This window comes from Haliaeetus leucocephalus, unplaced genomic scaffold (assembly GCF_000737465.1).
Source record: "Haliaeetus leucocephalus isolate CR32 unplaced genomic scaffold, Haliaeetus_leucocephalus-4.0 Scaffold840, whole genome shotgun sequence".
NCBI classification, from domain to species: domain Eukaryota; kingdom Metazoa; phylum Chordata; class Aves; order Accipitriformes; family Accipitridae; genus Haliaeetus; species Haliaeetus leucocephalus.
In genome coordinates, this window is record NW_010973276.1 from 1,680,438 (window position 1) to 1,704,586 (window position 24,149).

At 59.5% G+C, this 24,149-nt stretch overlaps 1 protein-coding gene across 1 annotated transcript; it reads right to left on the bottom strand.

The window, feature by feature from the left end:
• Positions 1-2,430: 2,430 nt before the first annotated feature.
• FAM222A (family with sequence similarity 222, member A) lies at positions 2,431-15,782 on the bottom strand. The gene is made up of 2 exons (XM_010582064.1): positions 15,683-15,782; positions 2,431-3,647 (listed from the first exon to the last, which is right to left on the bottom strand). The coding sequence occupies exons 1-2, from the start codon at positions 15,762-15,764 to the stop codon at positions 2,431-2,433; spliced, it is 1,299 nt and encodes a 432-aa protein (XP_010580366.1). The 5' UTR covers positions 15,765-15,782.
• Positions 15,783-24,149: the final 8,367 nt, after the last annotated feature.

Below are 24,149 nucleotides of genomic sequence, written 5' to 3' on the forward strand. Positions count from 1 at the left end.
GGAGGGGGAGCAGCAAAAAGGCAAAAAATAATAAAGCTTTGCCCCTGACAAACCAGCCCTCTGCCCCCAGTTCACGTCCACGGCCATGGTGTGTTTTGGGTGCCCCCCCGCCACGCGCAGCTCAGGCTGGTGGGTCGTGGCCTCTCCACACTGCCGGGTGCCTGGCTGTGGGTACCACTACACCTGCAACCTGCCGTGGGTTTCTGCCGGGACCGGTCCGACAGCCAGCGCTGGCCGTGGGCAAGGGTGGGCAGGAACCGGTTGAAAAATGATCTTAATTCTGCAGGTGGATAAGTGGAAAATAAAGCCATCGCTGCCGGTGCCCTCGCAGCCATGCCGGGGGTCGCAGGCAGCTGTGGGCAGGGGTGCGAGCGGGCAGCCGAGCCCCCCACCGCCCTCAGCCCCCTCCCCGGCCAGGATAACAGCACACCATATGTCACCGCCGCGGGACGCGGGGGCCGGGGAGACGTGCCCTCCGCCCAGAGCTATTTGGGATTTAATACTATTATCCTAATGCAACCGGCTCTTTGTTCGGGCCGGGAAGCTGCTGCCGGGGCAGAGCAGGGGGGTGGTCGGGGTTAGGGGAGATCAGCCCCCTCCCAGCCAGAGCGGGGCTGCCGGAGACCCCCCCCCATCCTGCCCCGGCACCAGGAACCCTCCTGCTGGAGGGAAAATCGGTGGCAAACTCGCCGCAGATGATGGATGGCAGGGGAGATGCCAGCACCGCACCGGTGCCAGCTGCAGGTCCTGGGATGGGGATGGGGTACCCGACCCCCAGCACCCATCACCGGGCCCTCGGGGCTGCGAGAGGCGAGCATCCCGCGGGTGCACACAGGGCCGCAGCCCTAATCCCTGGGGATTTGGCCCACGTGCACCCACCTCGCCCGGCCACCCTTTGGTGGTGCCACGCCGGATTAATGGCTCAGCGTCGTTAGCAGGTTATTTATAGGTGCTCCTCCGTGCCCTAAAAATCTGCGGGAGGAAGGCAGGGAGCGAGGGGTTGGGGGGGGTCCCAGCTGGGGTGGAGGGGAGCCCAGGGGTGGCCACAGCAAAGCAAAGAGACTCCAGAGCACATGTCCAGCGATATCCTGGTTTTACTTTGGGAAAAACACCATCCGGACACATGGTTTGCGGGTTTTGTGTTTTTTTGGTTTTTTTTTTTTTTTTCATTTGTTTTCTCTCATTTTTAAAACAATATAGTGCAGCCAGCACTTCTCACAGTAGAATATAATGGTCAATTTTAGTATAAAAAAAAAACATTCTCAGAGATTTGTAAATGCACTTAGTGCTTGAACAGGCCTTTCAGGGATACAGTACCTCTTTTCCGAGCACAATCACCTTGGGTTTCATCGGGGTATTTTTCTTTTTTTTTCCTTTAAACATCAAAACACTTTGTATTTTGTGGTGCGGAGCCTTTTTTAAATGAATAAATCTATTAAACACAGAATTACACATAGTGAATAACGGACCATAATGAGCATTTTGGAACTGTTTTTTTAAAAAAAAAAAAAGGAGAAAAAAGGAGGGATGTCAGCGCCCCGGGAACCATGGTCGCCTCTAACCCAGAACCAAGGTAGAACTGACAATAAGGGGAGAAAAAAAAAAAACAAACAAAAAAACCCAGCCTGGAAATGTGAGACCCGGGCAGGTTCCCGGAGGTGCCACGGGAAGGGAGAGGGGCCGGGGGTCCTGCTGGGCGCCTGGCATGGGGCCACCAAACCTCCCGGTTGAGTGGGAATAGGAGCCGGTGGCCAACGCGGGACCGGGCGAGAAGAGGAGGAGGAGGAGGAGGAGGAAGAGGGGCGGGAGGAGACTCTGTAGCAGCCAACACGTAGATGTACAGCCTAGTCAACTAAAAAAAGAAAAAAAAATTAAAAAAAAAAAAATCTGTTCAAGTTTTCAAGTGTTTTTCTTAAATAGCCTCCAGACTGTCCCCAATTATTAGCTTTAATCAAAGCAGTGCAAGTTACGGACTTCAGCTACAGGTCAGGCGCGAGCTCCCTGTGGCCACCGCGCACCGGCTGGCTGCCGGGCTGGCACCGGCTGCCAGCGAGCCTCTCGGCCGGCCGCGGCACAGGGCTCTGCCCCGCACGGATCCGGCCGGGCGCCCGGAGCGGAGCCTCCTCTCCCTGGATAGCAGCAACTCGTAGCGATTCCCTGTTCACATTCGTGGAGATAAAATGATTTCTGAGCTATATAGACAAGCGGTCCTTCGTCCTCGGCTTCCGGCGGGTTGCGGGTGTATCCAGTCTGGGGACCCCAGTGAAACGCCAGTGTCCCGGGAGCCCTTTTGGCAGCAGACCCCATGTCCCCCTCCCCGTCCCCCCGCCCTCCTCGCTGCCACGGTCCGGTACCCGCACGGTGCCGGAGGGGAGCACGGCTCGCGCCAAAGTCCTCGCCCCTGGGTTTGGGAGAAGCAGCATCGGTTCCTTATCTGTAGACGGGCAGGCGGATGTGGGCGTGCTGGTGGTCCAAGAGCCTTGGCACAGACACGGTCTCGTAGCCCTTGCCCAGCATCTGCTCCTTGATGCAGGGCGGGTGGATGTCGTTGATGAGATACTCCAGGGACTGGAGGCTGCTGCTGAGGATGGAGGTATTGCAGAGCGTCTTGCTGGGCAGCCCCTCGGCGGGGGGCACCCCCAGCTCGCGGGGCCCGGCCCCCAGCTCCGGCGGGTTGTAACAGTCGCTGTTGGGGGTCACCAAGATGCTGTTCCAGGGAGGGGCGAAGTACTGCCCCACCGAGAAGTTGCCGTGCATGCAGTTCAAGGGGGACGAGCTCACCTTCTCGGCTGCGCCGCCCAGGGCGTAGGGGCGCGAAGCCCCTGCGCACGTCTCGGGGGACTTGCTGAGGGCCCCCCCGCCGCCGCTGCCCCCGCTGTACATTCGCAGGTGCTGCTGCTGCTGCTTCTGCTGCCAGACCAGGTAGTCCATGCCCTCGGGGTAGACGCCTGCCTTGGGTCCCAGGGCCGCGGCCGGGTTGGAGCCCAGCGCCAGCTCGGTGCCCTTGCGGCACTCCGGCAGGACGGCGCCGGTGTACGCGGCGGCGCCGGGGAAGGCGCCGTGCTTGGCCGGGCTGGGGTTGGCGGCCACGACGGCCGGGCAGCCCGGCTGGGCGCCCTGCGCCTGACACTGCTGATTGATCTGGTAGATGATGCTCTGGATGGAGGGCAGGTTGGACGGCGGCAGGGCCAGGCTCCTGCCCGCCAGCGGCAGCACGGAGGCCGCCACCGTCACGTTGGGGGGCACGGGACCCTCCAGCTGCTTCTGGCTGCCGTGGTAGCTCAGCTGCCCGGCGCAGGAGGGACCTTGAGCTAAAGTGCTTGACACGGGGTAGGGAGCGACGCCGACCTGGGCGGGCGAAAGCTTAGTCCGCTTCCCCTCCGAGTTCTTCACCACGCTTTTACCGGAGGCTTTGACGATGGCCAGGAGACCCTGGTAGCCGCCGGCATGCAGGGGGTAGGGGCTGTAGCGCTGCCCCGTGGTGTCGTAGCCATTGACCGTCCGGTTAAGGTGCTTGTGCTGGGGGACCCTGATGTTGGTGGGGAAGATCTTGATGGTCAGCGGACTGTTGGCCACCTTCTGTGCGTAGGCGTCCAGCTCGGCAGGGCTGGGGTAGCGCGGGGAATGCATGGGTGCCACCGTCTCACCTGCGGGAGCAAAGCGTAGGGTGAATCCGGTGCTGCTGGGAGGAGGGGGACCCGGTGCCCCGGCACCCAGCGCCTCCCCCCCCGGCCCCGGCTCCCACCCGCTGCTGGCAGAAACCAGGTCACGGCACCAACCTGCCCCCTCCCGCTGATGGAGTCACTTGTAAGTGGCCTAAAATAAACTCAGTGTGGAGAATGGAAATGTCACTTTACCCAACGGGGGAATCTTTCTCCGAGATTGGATTTAAACTACATTATACAAGCAATTTCATGGGTGCTTTGCGCTGCTACGAGAACCTCACCAAAAATGGAAAAGCATTGCATTTACCAGCCATAAATCAGCAGTTCCTATAATGAGCACAAAAATGTCACTTTTATGCAATTTTACAGATGAACAAAACTGGTGAAATTAACTGTGGTAACCTACTGGAGTCAGCAAAAGCCACTGCAGAAAAAAAATTATATATGTATATATTTTTGTTCCTTTCAAACTCTTTCCCAGGCAAGTTTCTGCCATTCTGGTGTGAAAACTCATTTGTCGTACCCATTATACTTTCATTTGGAGTTTATCTTGAGTATCCAATGAGCCACCAACTGTGAAAATGATTAAATCTACAAAATCTATCTAATAGATGGAATAAATTAGGTGTTTAAAATCTCCACACACACACACACACACACACAGAGGCACATGCATATACACGCCAGCACACTGGGGACGATGTTTGCTCCTGAGCTGGTCCCAAAACCCCCGGCCCTGCCAGGGGATGGACACCTGCAGCACTCTGGGAACGCCAGCCCCGGCGTCTGCCTAGAGCCAGGTTTTGTAAGGGAGAGATGGTCAAATCGGGGGGGTTTGGGTCTGGCACACCCCCCCCCCCCCCGAGGAGCCCCAGCCCTCCCAGGGCAATTTTGGAGGCTCCCAGGCAGCGCAGCCCCACAGCACCCTGGGGAAGGGGACTGCAGGCACCAGGCATCCCCGCAGGGACACTGGGGACCACTTTGCTCCAGATGCCACCAGGACCAGCAATTCCTGATGCCACCGTGGGCTGGGTGGCAAAGTCACTGCGAAAGAGCTGTGCCATTGGATGCGTTCAGCACACCTAACAAAGTTGTTAAAATGCTCTGCAACGCCTGGCTCAATCCTGCTCTGAGAGATGCTCCGGCGCAGTGCCTGCGCCTGCCTGCATGCACAGGCATGCCTGGAGGAACCAGGCACAACGTTGAAACCAGGATTCAGGGGGAGGTTGGGGCACTGGCAGCTGCAGGATGCCATGTCACTCCCTGGGCAGCAGCATGATGTTCAGGGAGACACAGGAGCGAGGCCGTGGCCGCTCTCCGTCCTCTCCATCCAAGCGGTGCGGCAGTAATTTAACAGGCAGAACGGCAGAGCGTTCACCAGCCATTCCTCCCATTAAGCTAATGTTATGGGCTTTTTACAGGTGTCTTAAATAGACATTGTTATTAACGAGTATATTAAGCCAATTAAAACCAGGGCCTTTGAGTAGGATTTAGTGTAGCTGCCAGGAGACAGGAGGCATGGCATCATCAGCTCCCTATGGCGGGACATGTGGAGGCACGTGACATCCCGGGATATGCTGCCAGCCTCGCCGGGCACATCCCAGGCATCGACCATCCAACCTCCATAAAGCTCCCAAGCCTCGGTGGCACCTGCAGAGCAGCCAGGGAGCTGCACGGGTGCACGCGAGCGTGCATGCTGGGCGCCGCTGGGCACGGGCACCCCGTGAGTCGGCGGGCGCAGGGGCCTGCGAGTGGGACCCCGGTGGCACGGCATGGCACGGCACGCTGCCCGGCACCACGGCCCGCTGGCACCACGAGCCGTGCACATCTGCATTCCCCTTCATGCCGGCACTGCTGTCCTTGGAGGTGGCAGCATCGTGAATACTCAATTAACATGACACTAATTAGCTGGTGACACTTGCAGAATCCCTAATGAGCCCTTTCCACGGAAACACTCCTTTCCAAGCAAAAATAATTAAAAAAAAGGGGCCATTACTGGAGGGAGGGAGGCAGCATCGCCCGTGGGCACCGCAGCTGCCCGGCGCGAGTCACCAAAACCCCTGAGCACTGGGGCTGCGGGTGACGCTTCTGGGATGGTCCACGCAGCCCCCCCTGGAGCTGCCCGCTGCTGCGGGACAGGCAGAGCTGCCAGCTCGGGTGAGCCGAGCTTGGCCAAGGGCATCCCACCCGTGAGCCCTGGTGCCAGCGCATGCCTGGGGAGTGCCGTGGCCGACGCCGAGCCAGCCTGGGGAGAGCCAGGAGCCGCCTTTGTCGCCTCTTCGTGCCAGCTGGGTTGGATGTGACAAGCCACCAATTCGGTGTGTTGTCACATATCAGGGTGACGCACCAAACCCCCGCCAGGAAAATTACAGAGCGACCGATTTCCCGGCGGCTCCCGGCACGCTGGCGGCTGTGCGGCTCCACCGCTCCCCCTCTCCGCAGTAATTACTGCTTTCTAACGGGCTGTAATTACTGCGAGATGCAAACTCTCCTGAACCACCGCCGTCACCCGTCAGGCGCAGGCAGCCCTGACACCAGCCGCTCGCTGCTGCCTTTGCCCCCCTCCTCTTAAACTTGAACCATTGGAGCCATCAAGCCAGGACCGGGTGGGATGCGCCGTGGACCCCTGGCCGGTGTGGTTTACCTCCGCTGGCTGCCGACAACGCGGGCAGGCTCAGCCGGGCTCGCCGCCACAAGCAGCCCCGGCTCTCGCCACCCCTAAACCAAATCCAGCTGCCAGCAGCACGCCAGCCTGGGGACAGGCACCCATCAACAGCCGCTTCTCTCAGAAGATGCTTCGCCAGCTCCCGGCTCCCTCCCTCCCTCACTGGCATTCCCACGGGATACGGCCGGCACACTCCCAGCTCTGGGCTCCCCCTCCCTCCCTGACCTGCTCTATTTTTCCAGCCTGCACTCAATAACAGCTAAATAATTGAATCTGCTCAGCAGCCAAAGATTTGGTTTGAATTTTATTGGAATTTTAAATTGTTTTGTTTCTTCAGTATTTTATTACTGTAAATGGAAAATGCATCGCCCGCAGTAATAATCCGATGGCTTTTTATATTACTCCGAGCTTCTGCTCAAAGCATTATTGGAAAGCCAGGCAGAAACGAGAAGCCATTATAATGGCAGCACAGGCTTATAAGATTACGCCTCCAGCTAAACAACTTTTTACTTTAGCAAATTGGCCACCAAACCTGGTTCGAGACACAGATGTAAATCCCAGACCCCACCGGTGCCGCCATCCGGAATAAATCTCGGTTTATGGGTCGGGGAGCCGTGCCCAGAGCAGCCGGGTCTCTGCAAAATGTCCGACAGGGATGGGGGGCAGCTGCGCGAGGGGCAGACGGGGGATGGGGGTGCCTTGAGAAACCCCCCAAAAGCCTCCCCCGGCATGTGCACCCACTGCCGGTGTCCCATGCATCCTCAGTGTCCCATGCATCCTCAGCATCCCCCGCATCCCCCGCATTGCCTGCATCCCAGCATCCCCTGCATCCCCAGCATCCCCTGCAGCTCCTGCGTCCCCCACATCGCCTGCATCCCCTGCATCCCCAGCATCCCCTGCACCTCCTGCATCCCCCACATCCCCAGCATCCCCTGCATTCCCCGCATGCCTGGCATCCCCCGCATGCCCAGCATCCCCAGGGTCCCCCACACTGTGCTTGGCTGCAGCCACAGCCCACAAGGGCTGGGGAAGAAGAAAAGATGGGGAGAAAGGAGGGGAGGGAAGCTAACTGAAGCCATCCTTGCGGCAGCAGAGACCAAGGCTAACCGGAGGCCGACGATCCGGGGCTTGTGCGGCGCAGGAGTCGGCCGACACAAACCCACAACAGTCCCCAATTACCCCCGGCCCTGGCCCCGGCTCCGCTGGGACACAATGGGCGCCGATGAAGCCCAGCTGCCGGGCCCCTAATTAACCCTGATTTTAACTGTACACTTTTAAAGGCACTAAAGCGGTTACAAAGTGGAGAACAAGGCAGGGTTAATAGCGCAGACCTAAATTGCAGGCCCGCGGGGCCTGGGCCCCATAGAAATAATAGACCTGTCTGGGCTGCTCAGCTGTCAGTCAGGCGAACAATTTGGCACCAGAGGAGCTCAGTGATGGCACAGGACGGGCAGCATCGGGGCTCTGGCAATCAGTGTCTGCTCAGTTAAAGCAGTTGTGGGATCAAAATGACACCAGGGAAGATGCTCAGCACCAGGAAGGGTGCTCAGCACTGGGAAGGATGCTCATCATCAGCAAGGATGCTCGGTACTAGGAAGGATGCTCAGTGCCAGGAAGGATGCTCAGCACCAGGAAGGATGCTCGGTACCCGGAAGGATGCTCAGCACCAGGAAGGATGCTCGGTACCCGGAAGGATGCTCAGTACCAGGAAAGATGCTCAGCACCAGGAAGAAGGCTCAGTACCGGGAAGGATGCTCAGGATGAAGAAGGACAGGAAGGATACTCAGCACCAGGAAGGATGCTCCATGCTGGTCCCACAGCCCAGCTGCCCTGGGTGTCCCCTCACCTGGTGCTGGCCGCAGCATCCCTGGCTGGGCCCCCTCTTCCATGGAGGAAGGCGAGCGCATGACGGGCAATTTATGGCTTTAATTTTCAGGCCATGATGCTGCAGGAGATGCTGCGCTCCCTGGGTGGCTGTCCCACTCTGGTAGGGGACCGTAAGTGGGATGTTGGGGTGCATGGGGGGGTACGTCCCGGAGATCAGTGCTGGCAGCACCGCAGCCCTGAGCAAGGACTCAGCGGAGACAAGCTGAGTGGGGATGCGGTGGCAGCAGCACATGGCACCTAACCAGTTAACAGCTGGCACAAAAGACATGCACTGCCTCACTCCCTCCCCTCCATTCCTTTGCTCCTCTGTGAGATGAGATAAGATGGGACAAACCTTATTTTTACACATCGAAAGCACTAAAATATTTTGCAACAAATGAAATAAGTAATCTCAGAGGTAAATCTTTATAAAGCTGCCGAAGGCGAAGCTGTGGCTGGAAGCTACCTGGCGCCTCGCTCAGGCCTCAGTTCCCTGCAGCCCCAAAGGAAAACGCTTTTCACCCCTTTTTCAGAGAGGAGCAGAGCTGCTGCCAGGGCTGCCGTGGCTGCCGTGCTCCTCCTGCCACAGCACAGCCCTGGTCAAAGCGCAGGCACATCTCGGCTGCTCTGCCACAAAGGGTGACCAGCAGTAAGACACCCCATCTCGGGGGTAACCCCATCCTGGGGAGGGTGAGATGGCGAGAGCCACCCAGCGGGACCAGCCTGGCACTGGGGATCGGGTCTGTCTGTGCTGGGACCTGCGGAGCGGCAGACATGCCAGGTGCCCGGCTGGCAGCCCCGCTCCGGTCAGGTCTGTCCCCACAGCGGCAACCTGCACCCGGGCAGGGTCATGGCTCGGCACCGCAGGTGGGCTCAGGCGTGCCCAGGCAGGTTTGCCAGGGATGCTTGGGCAAGCTGGAGCGGCCAGCGCCGTGCCCGCCGCTCGGGCAACCATTCTGGAGGAACGGATGAGGTTTTCTGCTCCAAACCTCAATGCGAAGCCCCGGCTGCTCTGTCCTGGTTCCGTCGTCACATTCACCCTGGGAAGGGGCATTTCCTGGGGGTCATCCTGCCCTGCCCCAAGCACCCTGCCAGATGTCACCCTCCCTCGCCATCCCTCCCCATCCTGCCCTGCTTGTCTTACAGGAAAGCGCTGGTCATTCCAGTGCTGAGCTCGTGTTTCCCTCCTGCTCCAAGCCTGCGGGGCAAAGGGGCAGCAATTAGGCAGGATTTTTAATTGTGCAGGGGCAGGAGGGGGTGGGAAGGGGAGCAATGCTAAGAGCGCCAGGCAGAGGCAGGAGGAGACACTGGGGGACCTGAGCAGCCAGTCAGTGACCGGCGTGCCAATAGCTCTTATTAAAAAATAATAGTGCTGCAGCCTCCAAATGAATTAAACTCTGCAAGAGCCGAGATCTCATCCCCTGGCTTTGGGACCAGGCTCCCTGTTCCCCTCACAGCAAGGAGATCCCAATGTCTTCGAAGCTTCAAAAAGCATCAAAAACCCCTTTTCTCTGCCTGCAACACTAGGAGCAGATTTGGGAAGAGCTAAACCCTAAATATTTGCAAAACACTTGGAAGAAACCTCAATATTTAGAAAACACTTGGAAGAAAACAAACAACACCTTGTACATTTGACAAATCAATAAAATCTCTGAAGATTGGGTCCAAGCCTCAGGTGGCAAAGCTGCCTGGGCAGGAACCGGCCGCCCCGGCCCCACAGGCAGCAGCTCCTGGCAGGACCCCCCTGCCTGCTCCGCGGGGCCGGAGGGCAGACCCTGCCCGCATGGCACAGCCGGGGCCAGGGAGCAAGGTGCTGGAGCTGGCGACCCCCTGCCAAAAGCAGGGCAAAGCTCAGGGGGTCCCAGGTGGAGCCCGGGGGGGGGGTCTCTGGGGGATGCTGTCCTGCCCAGACCCAGGGTGACCCCAGGGAGGGCGTGGGGGCGTGCAGCCCCTGGCCCTGCGGAGAGCAGCAGCAGCAGCCGGTGCGGGTGCCACGCGTCCCCCGAGCTGTTTTCGGGGTGCAGCCGGGCAGAGGGGGCCACCGGCGCTGCCCCCCACCATGCCGCTCGCTCCGCACCAGGCAGGTTGGGCTGCTGTCACATTGCACCGGCTTTCCCACCCTGTGAAGTGCGGTGGTTTCTATGGTGACTGTGTCCCCAGGATGGGTGGCACGGAGGCCCCCGCGCCACGGCACAGTCCCCGGCCCCCCGCGAGCACAGCCCCGGCAGCGATGGCAGCCACCCATGACCGGCACCCTCAGCACCACCACGGCCGCCCATAAATTGCTGTGTCCCCTCTGCAGGACCCTCCATTGCAGGACCCCCCATTGCAGAACCCCCCGTTGCAGGACCCTCCCGCATCCCAGCCCCCGGCGTGGAGCCAGGACAAAAGCATCCTCCAGCAGAGCATCCTCGGCGCGAGGAGCAGAGAGACAAACGCGGCCCGGCTTCGGGGGCTTAAATTAAAACCAACTACAGAAATAATAGCGGGAGAAATCCATCTGAATAACCGTAGGTGGCAAACCCCGCGCGGCAGCCGTGCAGGAGCCGTAATCTGTGAAGACAACAAAATTCATGACAAAGCACAAAGGGAAGCGCCGGGCTTCGCCATCCCCAGATATTCATCCGTTAACACGTTCCCTTTTTAGGCTGACATGTCATTTCAGACGGGCCTTTTTTCCTCCCCTTTCTTCTCCCCCTCGACGGCGCGCGGCTCTGCCGAGGCGGCTGCTGAATTGGATCACCTCAGGGCGAGCACTTTATTATCTGCAGTCAAAGCGTCACCACAAATACCCGTCTACACACACACGTGTCACTTCCCATTTGTCTCCTCCACGAGGTATTAGCGCCGTGCGCCGCCCTGCACTGTGCCACCGCGTCCACCGGCGCGGCAAAGGCAAACGGCGCTGAGCGGGAGGCACGCAGGGAGGGCAGCATCACGGCCATAAGGATGCCCTGGTGCCACCCCACTGCTGCTCCGATGCCACCCTGATGCCATCCCAATGCAAACCCTGATGCCACTCCAATGCCATCCTGATACTATCCCAACGTCATCCCAGCGCCACTCCAATGCTGTCCCAATGCCATCCTGATGCTACCCCAGTGTCACCCCGAAACTGCCCCAATTCCACCCTTATGACACCCAGATGCCACCGCAACACCACCATGATGCTGCCCCAGTGCTGTCCCACTACACAGCCGCCGAGGGGACCTCAGGACCGGGAGGGACACCACCGCAGCTGGCAGCCCCGCAGCTCAGCCCAGCCGCTCCCCAGCCCCTCTGCTCTATCATTGACAGTAAATTAATATTTGATTCATTTTAAGACACGGGCTTTGCATGCCGTGCATGGCTGCTGGCACCCACGGCACCCCATCCCTGCCAAGGGGGAGCAGAGGGGGCACCCCCGGTGCAGGCTGCGGGCAGCGGGTGCCCCGTCCCCGGGTCTGCAGCCCTGCATGGCCCTGCTGGTGCCCAGGAACCTGCTCCGCGGCCGATGGATCAGTGCGGTCTTGGAAAGTTTGGACACAAACCAAAACCCCCTCATGTGCCGGGGCGTTACCAGTGAAACCCACCCAACGACCAGGGCTCTGACCTGGTGGGAGACGGTCACACCCGGAGAGGCTGCCCCAGCACCAAGCAGCTCCCCTGCACCCAACCATCTCCCACCGCGCACGTGACCGATCGAAAAGTGGTTTTGCAGCGTTTCCTGGCAGGGAAAGTGCAAGTCAACAGCACATTTTGGGCACGGCAGTTAATTGAACTCCTTTTTATGGCACGTATATAAATACACAGCACCATCATTAACCGATCCCTTCCAGAAACTGAAAATGAAAGAATTAATCTTATTTCACTCATGTGTAACCCCTCATGAAATTAAAATGATATTTTATGGGTGTGTACAAAAGCAGAGCCTTGCTGCAGCTACTTTAATGAAAATGCCCTTGGAATAAGTAGAATTGGGTAACGAGAAGCCATTAAATGGGGCTTTATCCCATATGCAATTAAACAGTTTTATCACTGATGAGAGTCCCCACAGGCGAGTGGGGAGAGCTGTGGGTGACCCTGGAGCCGGGTCCCTGGCGCTTTGCTGCTCTCTGAGCCCCGGCCATCACCTCTCATTAGTGTGTTAATAACCCAGCCGGAGCCCTGGGAGGGCTCATGCCAGTCCCCAAGAGCCATTTCTTGTTTCTTACACCATCCCCATGGGGCCTGAGGTGCGAGGTCCCATGGGACCCCCAGCACAAGGCCACAGTGGGGCTGGGCTCCAGATCCAGCCCCGTCAGAAGGATGCAGGCGGTGAGAGGGGGTGGCTGATGCTTGCATGGCGAAACGTGATTTTAGCACGGGGGGAGCTCAGGGAGCTCCCCATAACTCCCAGCTCCATATGGATCCCACTCCCTTAGAGAAGCATGCATCCTGCACCCCCCAGCCGCACGCCCAGCCCCAGGCTGATGGCAGAGCAGTGCGGGCTGAAGGAGGGCACATAGAAAGTAACATTTAATTAAATATAAGCCACCGTTACATTACGGCAGAGAGCAAGAGCAGCAAAGAGTTTGGCCAAGCTGAGAGTGGTATTATTTGATTTATAATTTAAATAAAGCTCAGGATTCCTGTAATGCGTGCAGAATAAAATCAAAAGGGACCAGGCTGCTGGAGTTAATTGGACGTGATATTTTCCTGAGGATGCTGCTTCTCCGCAGGCTCCTGCTCCTCGGCTGGAGGCGGGCAGACGCAGGCAGAGCTGGCAGGGCTCCGGGCACCCTCCTGCTGCCTCCTGCATCCTCCTCGAGGATGCAATGCCGCCATGCCAGGCTGGTGCCCGCGATGCAGCTCTGGGATTACCGGCAAGGGAAACCGGCTGCTGCCATGAGCTGGCAACAGCGAGCACCGCAGCAAAGTCACCTACAGCATTTAACCGGATGGGTTTTGTGGGATGCGCCGAGCCCGCTGGGATGCAGCCACGCCGGTGCATGGGGCACCAAGTCGGGGGGACAGGAATTAGCGGGAGAGCCAAGGGGCAGAACCAGGGGGTGAAGGCACCGGGGCCATCAGCTCCCAGCACGGGCAGGAAAATCAGTCAGCTCACCTTTTATGTGAAATTAATACAAAAATTAATCAGCAGCACGGGCAGGATAATAGGATTTCACAGTGGTGCTGGGCCAGACGGCCAATGTGCTGAGAGCCAGACTCATTTAATATCGACAGAAACAATGCCAGAGGACAGAAATAAGACCCATAAAGATAATTACTGAGATACTCAGGAGCAAATTAAGTAATCAGAGGCACTTCTAAATTGTGCCTCGTTTTAAGAGAACGCTATCTTTGTCGATTACCTATGCAGGCGTTTAGGAGGCGGCAGGAGGCTCGGCCCTGCGCGCCGGCTCACCGGCCCCTCTGCGCCGCGCTTACCGCAGGTGCCATAAATAAAGAAGAGAAAATCGTATTCCAAACCAGATGCTTGGCCCTGGATGTCACCTGCAATTTAATTTGCACTAGCAGGAGGTAGAGAGGAGCGAGATGCACTGGATTTGCCCATAATGAGCGGAAACATACGGGCAGCTAAACTTTGATTAAGGTGACCTGGCTGGCGGCAGCCGGCGGTGAGCGTGGCACAGGGGTCCGGCTGGGGAGCTCAGCCACCGCCGCCATGCACCGCCCGCCCCAGGGGATGAGCCCCAGTTGGGGGACAAGCCTCAGAGAACTCGGGCGAGCGTGGTCCTGCCCTGAGGGATGGGGCACGATCAGCCAAAAACCCCGGTACCCCAGTCCCCTGCACCTGCCTGGGTCCAGCTTGGGGTCAGGCCTCTGCAACCTGCCCTCCTCCCACCGGCATGGCTCAGGACCCCCCTGCACCCCGGGGCTGGGACCCTCCGAGGACGGGGGTGGTTGCACCCAAGAGCAGCTCTCCCCACCGATGGGTGCCTTGCCACGCGGTGACACCACGTACGGGCTCCTGCTCCCCAAACCTCATTTTAGCATCGGCTATGGTGGGGCGGGAAACGCTGGGGAGCACCAGCCCCCCCTCGCCCGGCAGGAGGGTGCTCCTGGGCCCTGTCCCCAGGGTGCTGTTCCTCAGCATCCCTATGAGCCAAGACGGTCCCTGGCTCTGAGCTGCAACCGGGGAACGCAGCGGGGATGGGCGGGCATATCCTGACCTCAGAAGACACCACACTGGGCTCGACACAAAGATGCCCAGTGCCAAACACCTCTGGTCTCCAGAAAACCCTGCCAGGCTCAGCCTGCCCACAGGTCTCAGACCGTGTGGGCACAGCTGAGCTAATTAGCCGGCGGCAACGAGGCGTGCTGGGAGCCGGACCCTCGTGCCAGCCCTGCGCTGCCGTGCGCTGCTCAGGCGTGACGGATTAGGAATAATTTTACAAGAGCAACATCCGTTTTCCTTCCAGACACTAAGAAGGAGACCCCGGCGGCACCGTGAGCTCCAATGCAGCGCAAGCACGTGGGGGGACCACGCACGCACCCACCTGCTTTGCAGACTCGCCGAGACCCCCAAAAGCTGACACCCCAATGGGTACTCAGGGGCAAACAGCTCAGGGGGCATCAATCCTGACTGCCCCTGCAACGCTGGGACGTGTGGGTGCCCATCACCCTGCCTCCGGCCTGGGTGCATCGCTCCCTGCAGCGATGCTGCGCTGGAGCTTGGGGAGCTACACCCAAAAAAATAACCCTCCTGGCTGCCAGTGTGACCCATGCCCCGCCGGAGTGATGCTGGGGGTTCCCAGGGTGGCCGAGCATCACCCAAACCCCGCACCTGGCTCCCGCAGCTGTGTCGGGGTACCCAGGTAGAGGGGAAAAAACGTCTCCGGGAAAATACAGATCATTAAACAAATGCCCGGGGGCTGTCACAGACTAACAAGCAGAGCTTTAGCAGCTGATTTGTCTTCAGCCAGCAATGTTTAAAAATCCAACTGAGACCAGCAGAAAAATATCCACTCCCCTCTTTAAAACACACATTCATCACTTGAGAATCTTAATGCGTCTTTCCCAGCCGGGGAGGTCAAACACGCCTGCCTAAAGCAGGCTCATTAAATATACATTTAATCACGGTTTGGATTGAGAGACAAAGGCTGGGAGAGACAGGTGCTTTACTGGAGTGACCTTTTGGATCCCATTTTAATGTAACTAGTTTACAGCTTATCTGAAAGGCCAGCTCCTGGGGAAGGCGAGCTGCAGCAAAACGGGGAAAGTAATTAGGGGGGGAAGGGCCGGGGAGGTTTGGGGGGCCACGGAGCAGACGACGGCAGCATCCTCTGCTGCCGCCGCGCCTCCCAGACAGCTCTGCAACATTTTCTGAAGTTCGACTTATCAACCAGAGCAACCCAATTTAATTTGCTTATCTTGTCTCCTTCCTCCCTCCCTCCTCCCCGCTTCTCCTGCTCTTTTTAATTATCGGTTAAATAAATGTCTTTTTCAATAAGGGAAGCAGCATCAAAGCGGGCGCGCACCCCCCCCCTCCCCGGGCACTTACACTTGCGCGGCTCCAGCGCCTTGTTGGGGCAGGCGAGGTGCTGGGCTGGGGGGTTCTGGGTCCTCTGCAGGCAGGCCAGCATGGTCCGGGTCTGCCGGCGGGCAGCGCCGCCCCCGCCGCCGGCCCGCGCCCTGCCGAGAGAAGAGACATGCCGGTGAGGCGAGGGGACCTGCCCGCCCCGCTGCCCACCACCCTCCTGCCCACCCAGCTGCTTGCCGGGCGGAGGAGCTGGAGGCGGGAGCTCCCAGCACTGACCACGGGCATGCACGCTGCTCAGAGCCCTTTGCTCCTTTGGAGATACATAAATAACCGGGAAAGCCTTAAATAAGTATGAATGTATATGAAGTAAATCTGAAGGTCTCAGTGGATGATTTGCGCTTCTTGCAAAGCTTTCCGCCCTTCCCGCCAGGAACGGGGCAGAGCCAGGGCATCCCTCCAGCACCGTGCTCCTGGCAGCGCCAGACAGCTCTGCCGGCGTGCCAGCCGGCACCTCCCGGCAGAGAGCAACCCTGCCGGCTCTGGCCAAGGCTGGGGAAAGACAGCGTTAAAATCCTGCTCGGGGTCCTGGGATCTGTCGCCAGCTCCCAGCTGGCATCAAAATCTGCTCGACAAAAGCTGGAGGGGTCAGGCCAAAGTCATCGCCGCCACCGCTCTGCTAATTGTACATCCTTCACGAGCCGCCGTGGAGGGCATGAATTATAACCAGTTGCTGCTGACACCCTCCCACTGCTCCGGCTGGCGTGGGGAGTGATATTCCAGCTCGGAAAGGGCAGGGAGACGTGGGCAGGAGCAGCAGAAGAGCAGGCAGCGGTGCCCATCCTCCAGCGTCGCAGCTTCTGAGCCATTGCTCTCCCGGCTGAACATTTACTGATGGCTGGGTGGCACGGCGGGGTACATCGCTTCATCGCAGGGGAACAGCCATTCAGCAGACGGGATGTTTCCTGCACGCCCCGGCGCTGGCGCATGGTGCCGGGGCCAGCACGCAGGGGAGCCTTGCGGTGGCCTCAGGCACACGCTGGCAGAGCCTGTGACCATCACCCACCGGGCAGCAAAGCACGGACGGACACTCCCCGAGCTGTGACCGGGGCTCTCCTTGCTCCGCTGGTTTAAATGTCACCCTTCAAAACGCGCTTTCGCAGCCACTGCAGGCACACAGACGTCGGTACCTGCGCGCTTGCCGCTCGCTCCCGCCCCGTGCCCCCCTCCACCGGGCAGGGGGGTCCCAGGCTTTGGGCTCGTCCCCGGGCTGGTTGGCTGGCGGTGGCGGTGGGACCCGTGCGGGGCGTCAGTGCCGTGGCCGGGCTCTGCCCGAGGGGGCTGGGGGGGTCTCACGCCATCCCCCCTGCTGCAAACTGGGGGCAAGGGAGATACTCATTAGCAAAAGGTGTGAGGAGCAGGAGGGGAGGAGGAAGTCATCTAATACGAAGCAGGTGTCTGGAGAACCCAAATTGTGCTGTTTTCTCCTAATAATGAAGTATTCATGAGTAAAAGCCTTTTTCACTACTTTCTTAAGATACTAATTTCACAACAAGCGCCTTGTTACCATGCAATTATTCCAATCGTGCATTTCTCCCAGATTCCATCTGTCCTCGCGCTCTCTAAATGAAAGACAATCATGTAACCACCTTTCATTATTCACTATTTTACTTTCAGCAAAGGTACCCTGAAAGAAATGATTTCCTCTGAAAGGGACTTTTATTCAGTTTCAAAACCAATTTTCTCCTATTACTGTCTTAAAAAAAAAAAGGAGGGGGGCAGGGAGGTGTTTTTATTTCATGCATTACATATCCTTTGTTAACGCAGCTCGCAGTAAAAGCAGCCGTATCCATTTTCTGGCTTCGATTTCTGGTAATTTTAAAATATGCCATTACAATCAGGCAGAAATTATACAGTTTGAAAAGAGAATGAAGTGCTTCTTATTCAGAGGCTGAGCGCACTTGACTGCCAGGGAGCTCGCCTCTCCCCGCCGGGACTCGGGGTTCATTACACAGCCCCGCTCCCAGCGCGCCTCGGCTCCCCCGGCACGCGCCGGCGCACACCCACCGCCCGGCTTCGGCGGCGGCTGCATCCGTGCCGGAGAGCTGCTGCGCCGACCCCATCCCCGCAGGGTGGACCCGGGTCGGGGCACCCACGGCCACGCGGGGGATGGCTGCACCCGGTACCGGCTCCCGCCGTACCTGAGCCTCACCTACGCGGTGACCTCGGGGCCGGCGTCCCGCCGGGTGTCACCATCTGGCCGATTAGCGGGCAGACGTCACCTCCTCCCCTGCAGCGAGTCCGGCTCCTCGCCGGGACGCTGCCCCGTGGCTCTGTCCCCGTGCCCCAGACACGGGCTTCGCGGGCGGCTCGGTGCCGCCGCTGGATGCGCGTCGGGTCCCCGAGAGCAAGGAGAGAGCACCCGGGGAGGAGGTGGCACAGGGCGAGCGGAGAGGCCAACCTGCTGCCGTGGGGCAGGATGCGGCCGCTGGTGGGGCGCCAAACCCTGGTGCCAAGAGGAGTGAGGGCGAGGATGCAGCTCCAGTCCCTCTGGAAGCCCCCAGGGAAGTGGGAAGGGGGTATGCTGGCTGCGGGTGTCCTTGGCCCTGGGGACCACACAAATGCGGGTCTCCTGGGGCCACCCCCATGATGGCACGGGTGCTCTTCCCCACCACTGCTCTCCGGGCCCCACCACGCACCCACGCACAGCCCAGCATCCTCCCGGAGACGTCCTGACCTCAGCCGTGCACAGCAGGAGCATCATCGGCATCAGCCGGGAGAGCCACGGCAGCCACATGCCAAACTAAATAAAGCCACCGATTAATTCAGACCCCCGTTTTGCCCCCGTCTCCTGGTGTCACGTAGTGGAGATGATTTTTCCGACAGCTACACTGCGCTTCTCCCCACCTTCACGGGCACACTTCACAACCATGAGGGCCCCAGTGCCGCACGCACCACGACACCGTCCCTCCGTCCCGGCACCCTGCCGGGCACCCCCAACCCCCTAAAGTGCCCGTAGGCGACAGGGTGGGCGGCCCGGCACAATGGGCATCTGTGCCGCTGTGGCATTTCGTTAATGCCGCTCAGAAAAGCCCCTGAATCAGCTGATGGGAATTGGGCGCTGGGCTGTCCGAACGCTTAGTGCCGGCTTAGTTAGCTCCATCTGCATTTGAACTAATTCCAATCAGCAGGATCCGATTTAGTTCAAGCTGCTCTGGCTCTTTCATGGCAGGAAAGACAACACTCAGCAGTTTTGCCAAACCGCCCCGAGTCTGCACGGCCTCTGCCCAGCCTGCACCAATGGCCCCGCCAGCGGCACAGCCGGCACAGTGGCACGTGGCGAGAGCGTCCCACTCTCAGGGATGCCAGGAGCGGGGTCCCTCGGAAATGCCAGGATCGGGGTCCCTTGGGGACACCCAAAGCAGGGTCCCTTGTGGACACCCGGAGCAGGGTCCCCCAGGAGCCCCAACCCTGCATCCCACGGCACCGCTCCCCAGCCCTGGCATCATCCCCCTCCATCCTTCCCCAGCCCCTCTCCAACCCACTCCTTCCCGCTCCCCACCCCAGGCCAGCTAATTTTGAAGCCCTATCTCTACATCGTACTATTTATAAGCCCAAGGTCTTTGTGACTTTAATAAAAAAAAACCAACACCCTCTATGTCTAAAACCCCCGTGACGGGAGGGTTTGGCACCTCCTCTGACATCAGCGGCTGATAAGTCGGGCTTATCTCCTCCGAGAGCCCCGCGAAGGTCCCTCCGGCGAGATAAGGCCAGCGCAGCTGTCGATAGAGGCTTTCGCAGGCGAGGATTTAGATAAAAGAAAATGTGACGGGGGGAGTGGTGGCAGGGGCGGAAAGGGAACTTTAAAAGTCTCAGCCTGAACTGGGTCTGTGCCGCTGGCCCGGCAGCACGACGAGAGGGGAGGGGAGGGCAGGGGCAGCCCCAGGCAGCAGGTTGGGCAGGAGCAGCTCTCTCACTGGGAAAAGCAAGGGCCAAGGTCTCTGTCACCATCCGGGCTCCGGTGCATCATGTGTGCATCCTTCCTTGGGTGCTATCGGGGCGGCCGGGGTGCAAGCCCAGAAAAAGGGAGTTTTCGGGGTTGGGAGAGGAAGAGGGGCAGGAAGAGGGATGCTGCAAAGCTGTTCAAGTCATGCCACCGTGTGTCCCCCCCCGGCTATTAAAAGACAGCGCTGGGTTCGGCACAAGGACAGGAGGTAACCGGGTCACCCCAGCTAAGAGAGGTGCAAGAGGCTTCTGACAGTGCCAGACAGACGGACAGCGTGGGAGCGAGGCCAAGGCTGGCAGCAACCTTCGCAAGCCGGCAGCACTGATAAATTAAGCAAAAGCCCTCGCTGGTCCCCGGCGTGCCGAGTACAACAAATCCACCTGCCGTGGTATTGGGGCTACCTGTCATGACCGGGGACGCCCCCGTCCCTCGTCCCTCCATGGTGGGATGGAGGAGAAACCCACCGTCCCACTGGGGAGCTCCCCTTCCCCGCGGCCCCGGCGACATTGGTGCTACCCCCGAAGCAGCCCAGGCACAGCTGCTGACACCGTCCCCCCCAGAGAGTGTTTCCCCATCAGATGGCATCCCTCCTGTGAGGATGAGGAGGTGTCAGGGGAGGAAGGCTTCCCCTCCATGCACAGAGGGGAGTGAGCAGGATTTCGGCTGGTGCTGCCACCTGGCACCACGGCGGTGCAGGCAGCTGCCGTGCCAGCTTGTGCCCATCTCCCATCCAGCAGCAGATTTATGGTCCCCCGGCCAAGGCGGTGGAGGCGACACGGTGCTCGGCGAGCGACGCCGCAGCTCAGTCCTGCAACGGGCGAGCGCGGGAAAGGTCACCCCGCCGTAAATCATGGGGAGCACCAGATAAAATAAAGCAGAAAGTTTGACGCCGCCGTGCCGAGGGCTGCAATAAAGCACGGCGCGGTGCCGCCGGCCGCGCCGCGACCTTCCCCTCGCCCAGCCGCTGCTCCATCCCACCCGGCTAATCCGCTCCCCTCCGCGCACTCCAGCCCCAGGCCTTTCAGGGGGCCCTGTTAATAATTAAATGTTAATCTAAAAAGCAATTTTAGCTGCAGTGCTGCAGATCTGGTTAGAGATTACATTAGCATGTAAGAGTCAAGGGTAATTTTCTCTAACCCCTCTTGTGATCTTTAAAACCCGCAGATCTTAAAGCAACACCAGCTCCTCTGATTAAAATTGGAAGCTGGGGTTTGCGATGGATAATGATGCTGGAAGTGATTATTTTGCCGCTCGGGATCTCGCTGGGGTGGTGGGGGAGCGGGGACTGCTGGGGGAGCAACCCGCACTGGCTGAGCAGCTTCTCCCAGCCTGGGCCCTGCAGAGACTCGGGGAAGGTGCCCGGGGTGAGCCCAGGACCCGGCTGGCACTGAGCAAAACTGCACCCTCGGCTTGAGGGTCCAACCCTGGCGGCTGGACCTTGCTCAGCTGTGCGCTCGGGGGGGGGGGGCCCGCCGCCCCCCAACTCCCCCCTCATCCCCCACCCTGGGAGACGGAGCCTGCAGGGAAAACCCCACGGAGGAGAGGGTGCATATCCCAATGGAGATGTGGGTGCACAAGCCTCTCCCGAGTGCACCCTGCATGGGGATGGGACGGTCCCCTCCAGTGCTGGGGACACCACGAGGCATGCGGGGACAGGCAGGGCCAGGCACTGCCCGCGCCCCTATCTCAGCCCCAACGTGGGGGGCAACTGCCGCTCCGACACACTGAGCATGCCCATTTCCCACTCCCCCAGTGCCTGCCTTTACTTATGGAGGAAACATTTCGCTGCCCCACTGCCAGTGGGACGGTGCCTTTTCAGGGCTGCTGTGACACCGGAATGGCATGGAGTTCACCAGTGACGGCACGCTGCCAGGGATGGAGCGGCACCGGTGCAGGCAGCGAGGGCTGCGAGCCCACGCTGGAACCCAGACAGAGCATCCCCTCGCTGCTGGTATCTTAAGGCAGCAACAAGGAAAGGTCTCTCCCATCCCACCCAGAGCCGAGGTTTCTGCTCCCGCAGTGGCTCCAAGGAGAAACCCCTCAAACCATTCAAGAAAATCAACATCAAAAAATATCCCAAAATATCCTTTTGCTCGCCAGTGGGGCCGGGGAGGCTGGGCCGGGGGCACGGCTGCTACAGCCCGGAGCAGAGGACATGATCAAATTGCCTCTCGACCGGTACAAATGACCCGATGGAAGAAATAAGGTATCAGATGTGTCCGTAATGATGGAATTAAAAAAAAACAATTTGAGTGCTGTTGAGCATTTGCAGACATCCTCACGCAGGGCTCGGGCGGCCTGGTTAAATTTATGTGTCAGCTTTAAGGAGGCCTCTCATCAAATGAGCTATTTTGGGCAGAGATTAAAGATCTATTTTAGCTGTGAGCGGGAACGGCTCTCAAACAGGTTAATAATGATTCTGGAAATCCAAGCGTCTCCAGTGCCCTGGGGCAGGGCAGCCGGAGCCCTGGGCAGCGCCAGTGGGTCCTTGAGGGTCCCCACACTGGGAGGTCGGGGGACCCCGGTGTAATGTCCCCCTGACCCGCTGCCATCCTGCCGGGGAGGAAGAAATCCCCGTGCCGCTGCTGGGCGAGGAGAGGCTGTGGCGCTGAGCAGGCGTGGGTAATTGGAAGTGGCAGACGCTGGCACGCCACTGCAGAGAAGGTCATTACGTGGGACTGGGAACGGAATGCCAGGAGCGGGGAGGGGGGGAGTGGCCCTGTTAGCAAAGGTCAGGGCCCCGCTCGGGTGCCTTCGGTGTTTTTGGCAGAGCCCGACCCTGGCTGCGTGCACCGGGGTCCCGGCAGGGCCGGCGCGCAGCGTGCGGGCAGGATCTGCCGACAGGTAGGCTTTTGCCCAGCCCCTCGAAGAGAAACCTCGCTCATCCGACACGGTCATGCCATGCCTCCGTCCCACACGTGGGTGGGGGGAGGAGGGAGAGGGGCCGAGCCCACCGAGCTGCCCATCGTCCCCCGCAGCGAGAGCCGCATGTTCACGGGCATTTGGTCCCAGCCCCAGCAGACACGCGGGATCAAACCAGCAGAAAAGCCGAGCGGTTCCAGGGAGACCTCCAGAGCAACTGAAAGCACCCTGGACCCCCAGGAGCCGGGAGCCCAGCCCAGCACGGGTGTCCAACCCCCGGGTGTGTGCAGCACCCACGTCCCCAGCCGAGACCCAACAAACTCGACACCGCAGAGACCAAAGCTCGCCAGCACGGCTCCTCCTGCCCCATCCTGAGGGCTCACCTGCCCCCCGCAGTGACAGGGGGCCCGGGGCTCCCGCGGCGGTGCCCGGGCCGGCCAGCCGCCCGTCCGGCTGCACCATGCGCGGCAGCCAGGCGCACGCCGCTCGGTAATTACAGCCCCGAGCGCCTGAGCTGTGAAAGAATCCGACGAAGGAATCCAGGGTAGATCGCGCTGCTGAAATTACTATAATCAAAGGCTTTCACAAAGGCTTCAAATGCAACCAATTACCCTGAAAGGCGAGGCAAGAAAGAAAACAAATTAACGTGTTTGCACAGAGCCTCCGCGGCAGCGCACACATCGCCCCGCGACGCCCTCGACCCCGGCCGGCCGCCGCTTTCCATCCCCGGGTCCCGCTCCCCATCCCCGCACCCTGCTCCCCATCGCCGCTGCCCCTGCTCGCCTCAGGGTGCAGCTGCACACAAAGGGGCTCTGTGCCCGTCCTTCGTCCCGCGGCCGGCCGCTGCCCCGCCGGCGGACAAAAGCTCTGCCTGTGCCGGCGGCCGGGTCCGGCGCAGGCTCGGGGTCTTGCCAGGACGGCCCAGGGAAACCTCCCTCCCTCCTCCGCCAGCGCTGCCTGGGGTGCCCGGGCCAGGGGAGGCGTGGGGTCCTCAAAGGCACCCATTGAGCGTAGCCCCGCATCGCCCCGACAGATGGGGAAGCCATTCACGGCGGGGGCCCTCCCAGCCCCCCCACCCTCGCCGCCTTACGTTACAATTTGTCCGCGCCGCCAGTCTGGGGGAAAAGAGGGGAAAAAAGGAAAAAAAAAAATTAAAAAATCAACTTCTTTCCTTTAATATTTAACGAGAGTCCATCACCCTAAGTCTATTTTGTAATACAAAGCTCTGGAGATTTAAACCCTTCTCACCCGGAGAGATGGAAATGAATGGTGCTCTTTAATGAGCTGGTTCAGCAGAAAAGATAGATTTCTAAGATTACTGTAGGAATTCTTATAATTGATGTGTACTTTTGTAACAAGGATTATACCACCATCCGGTCAAGTAATTCTGGCTCCCCCCCCCTTCTCCCGAGCTCGCCCTGCTTTTGGGGTTCCCTGGGGAAAAGGGACCAGCCCCTGTCCCCGCAGGGAGAAAGCAACACGGCGGGGGGGGGAAGAAGAGAAAGCCAAAGAAAAATTAAACGGGCTTCTCCTATTTAGCTGTAGATAACCTAATGCAGCCACTGAATGGGGAAAATAAGGCATCTCTCAAGATTTATATATTTGTTTTACAAAGCCCTGCTT

What these genes read in the sequence shown, in the direction of transcription:
- FAM222A (XM_010582064.1), bottom strand. Translation starts at nt 15,764, where the DNA reads ATGCTGGCCTGCCTGCAGAGGACCCAGAACCCCCCAGCCCAGCACCTC. An exon ending in GGCGCTGGAGCCGCGCAAGT is followed by an intron (nt 3,648 to 15,682) that starts GTAAGTGCCCGG and finishes TTGCTCCCGCAG; the next exon opens with GTGAGACGGTGGCACCCATG.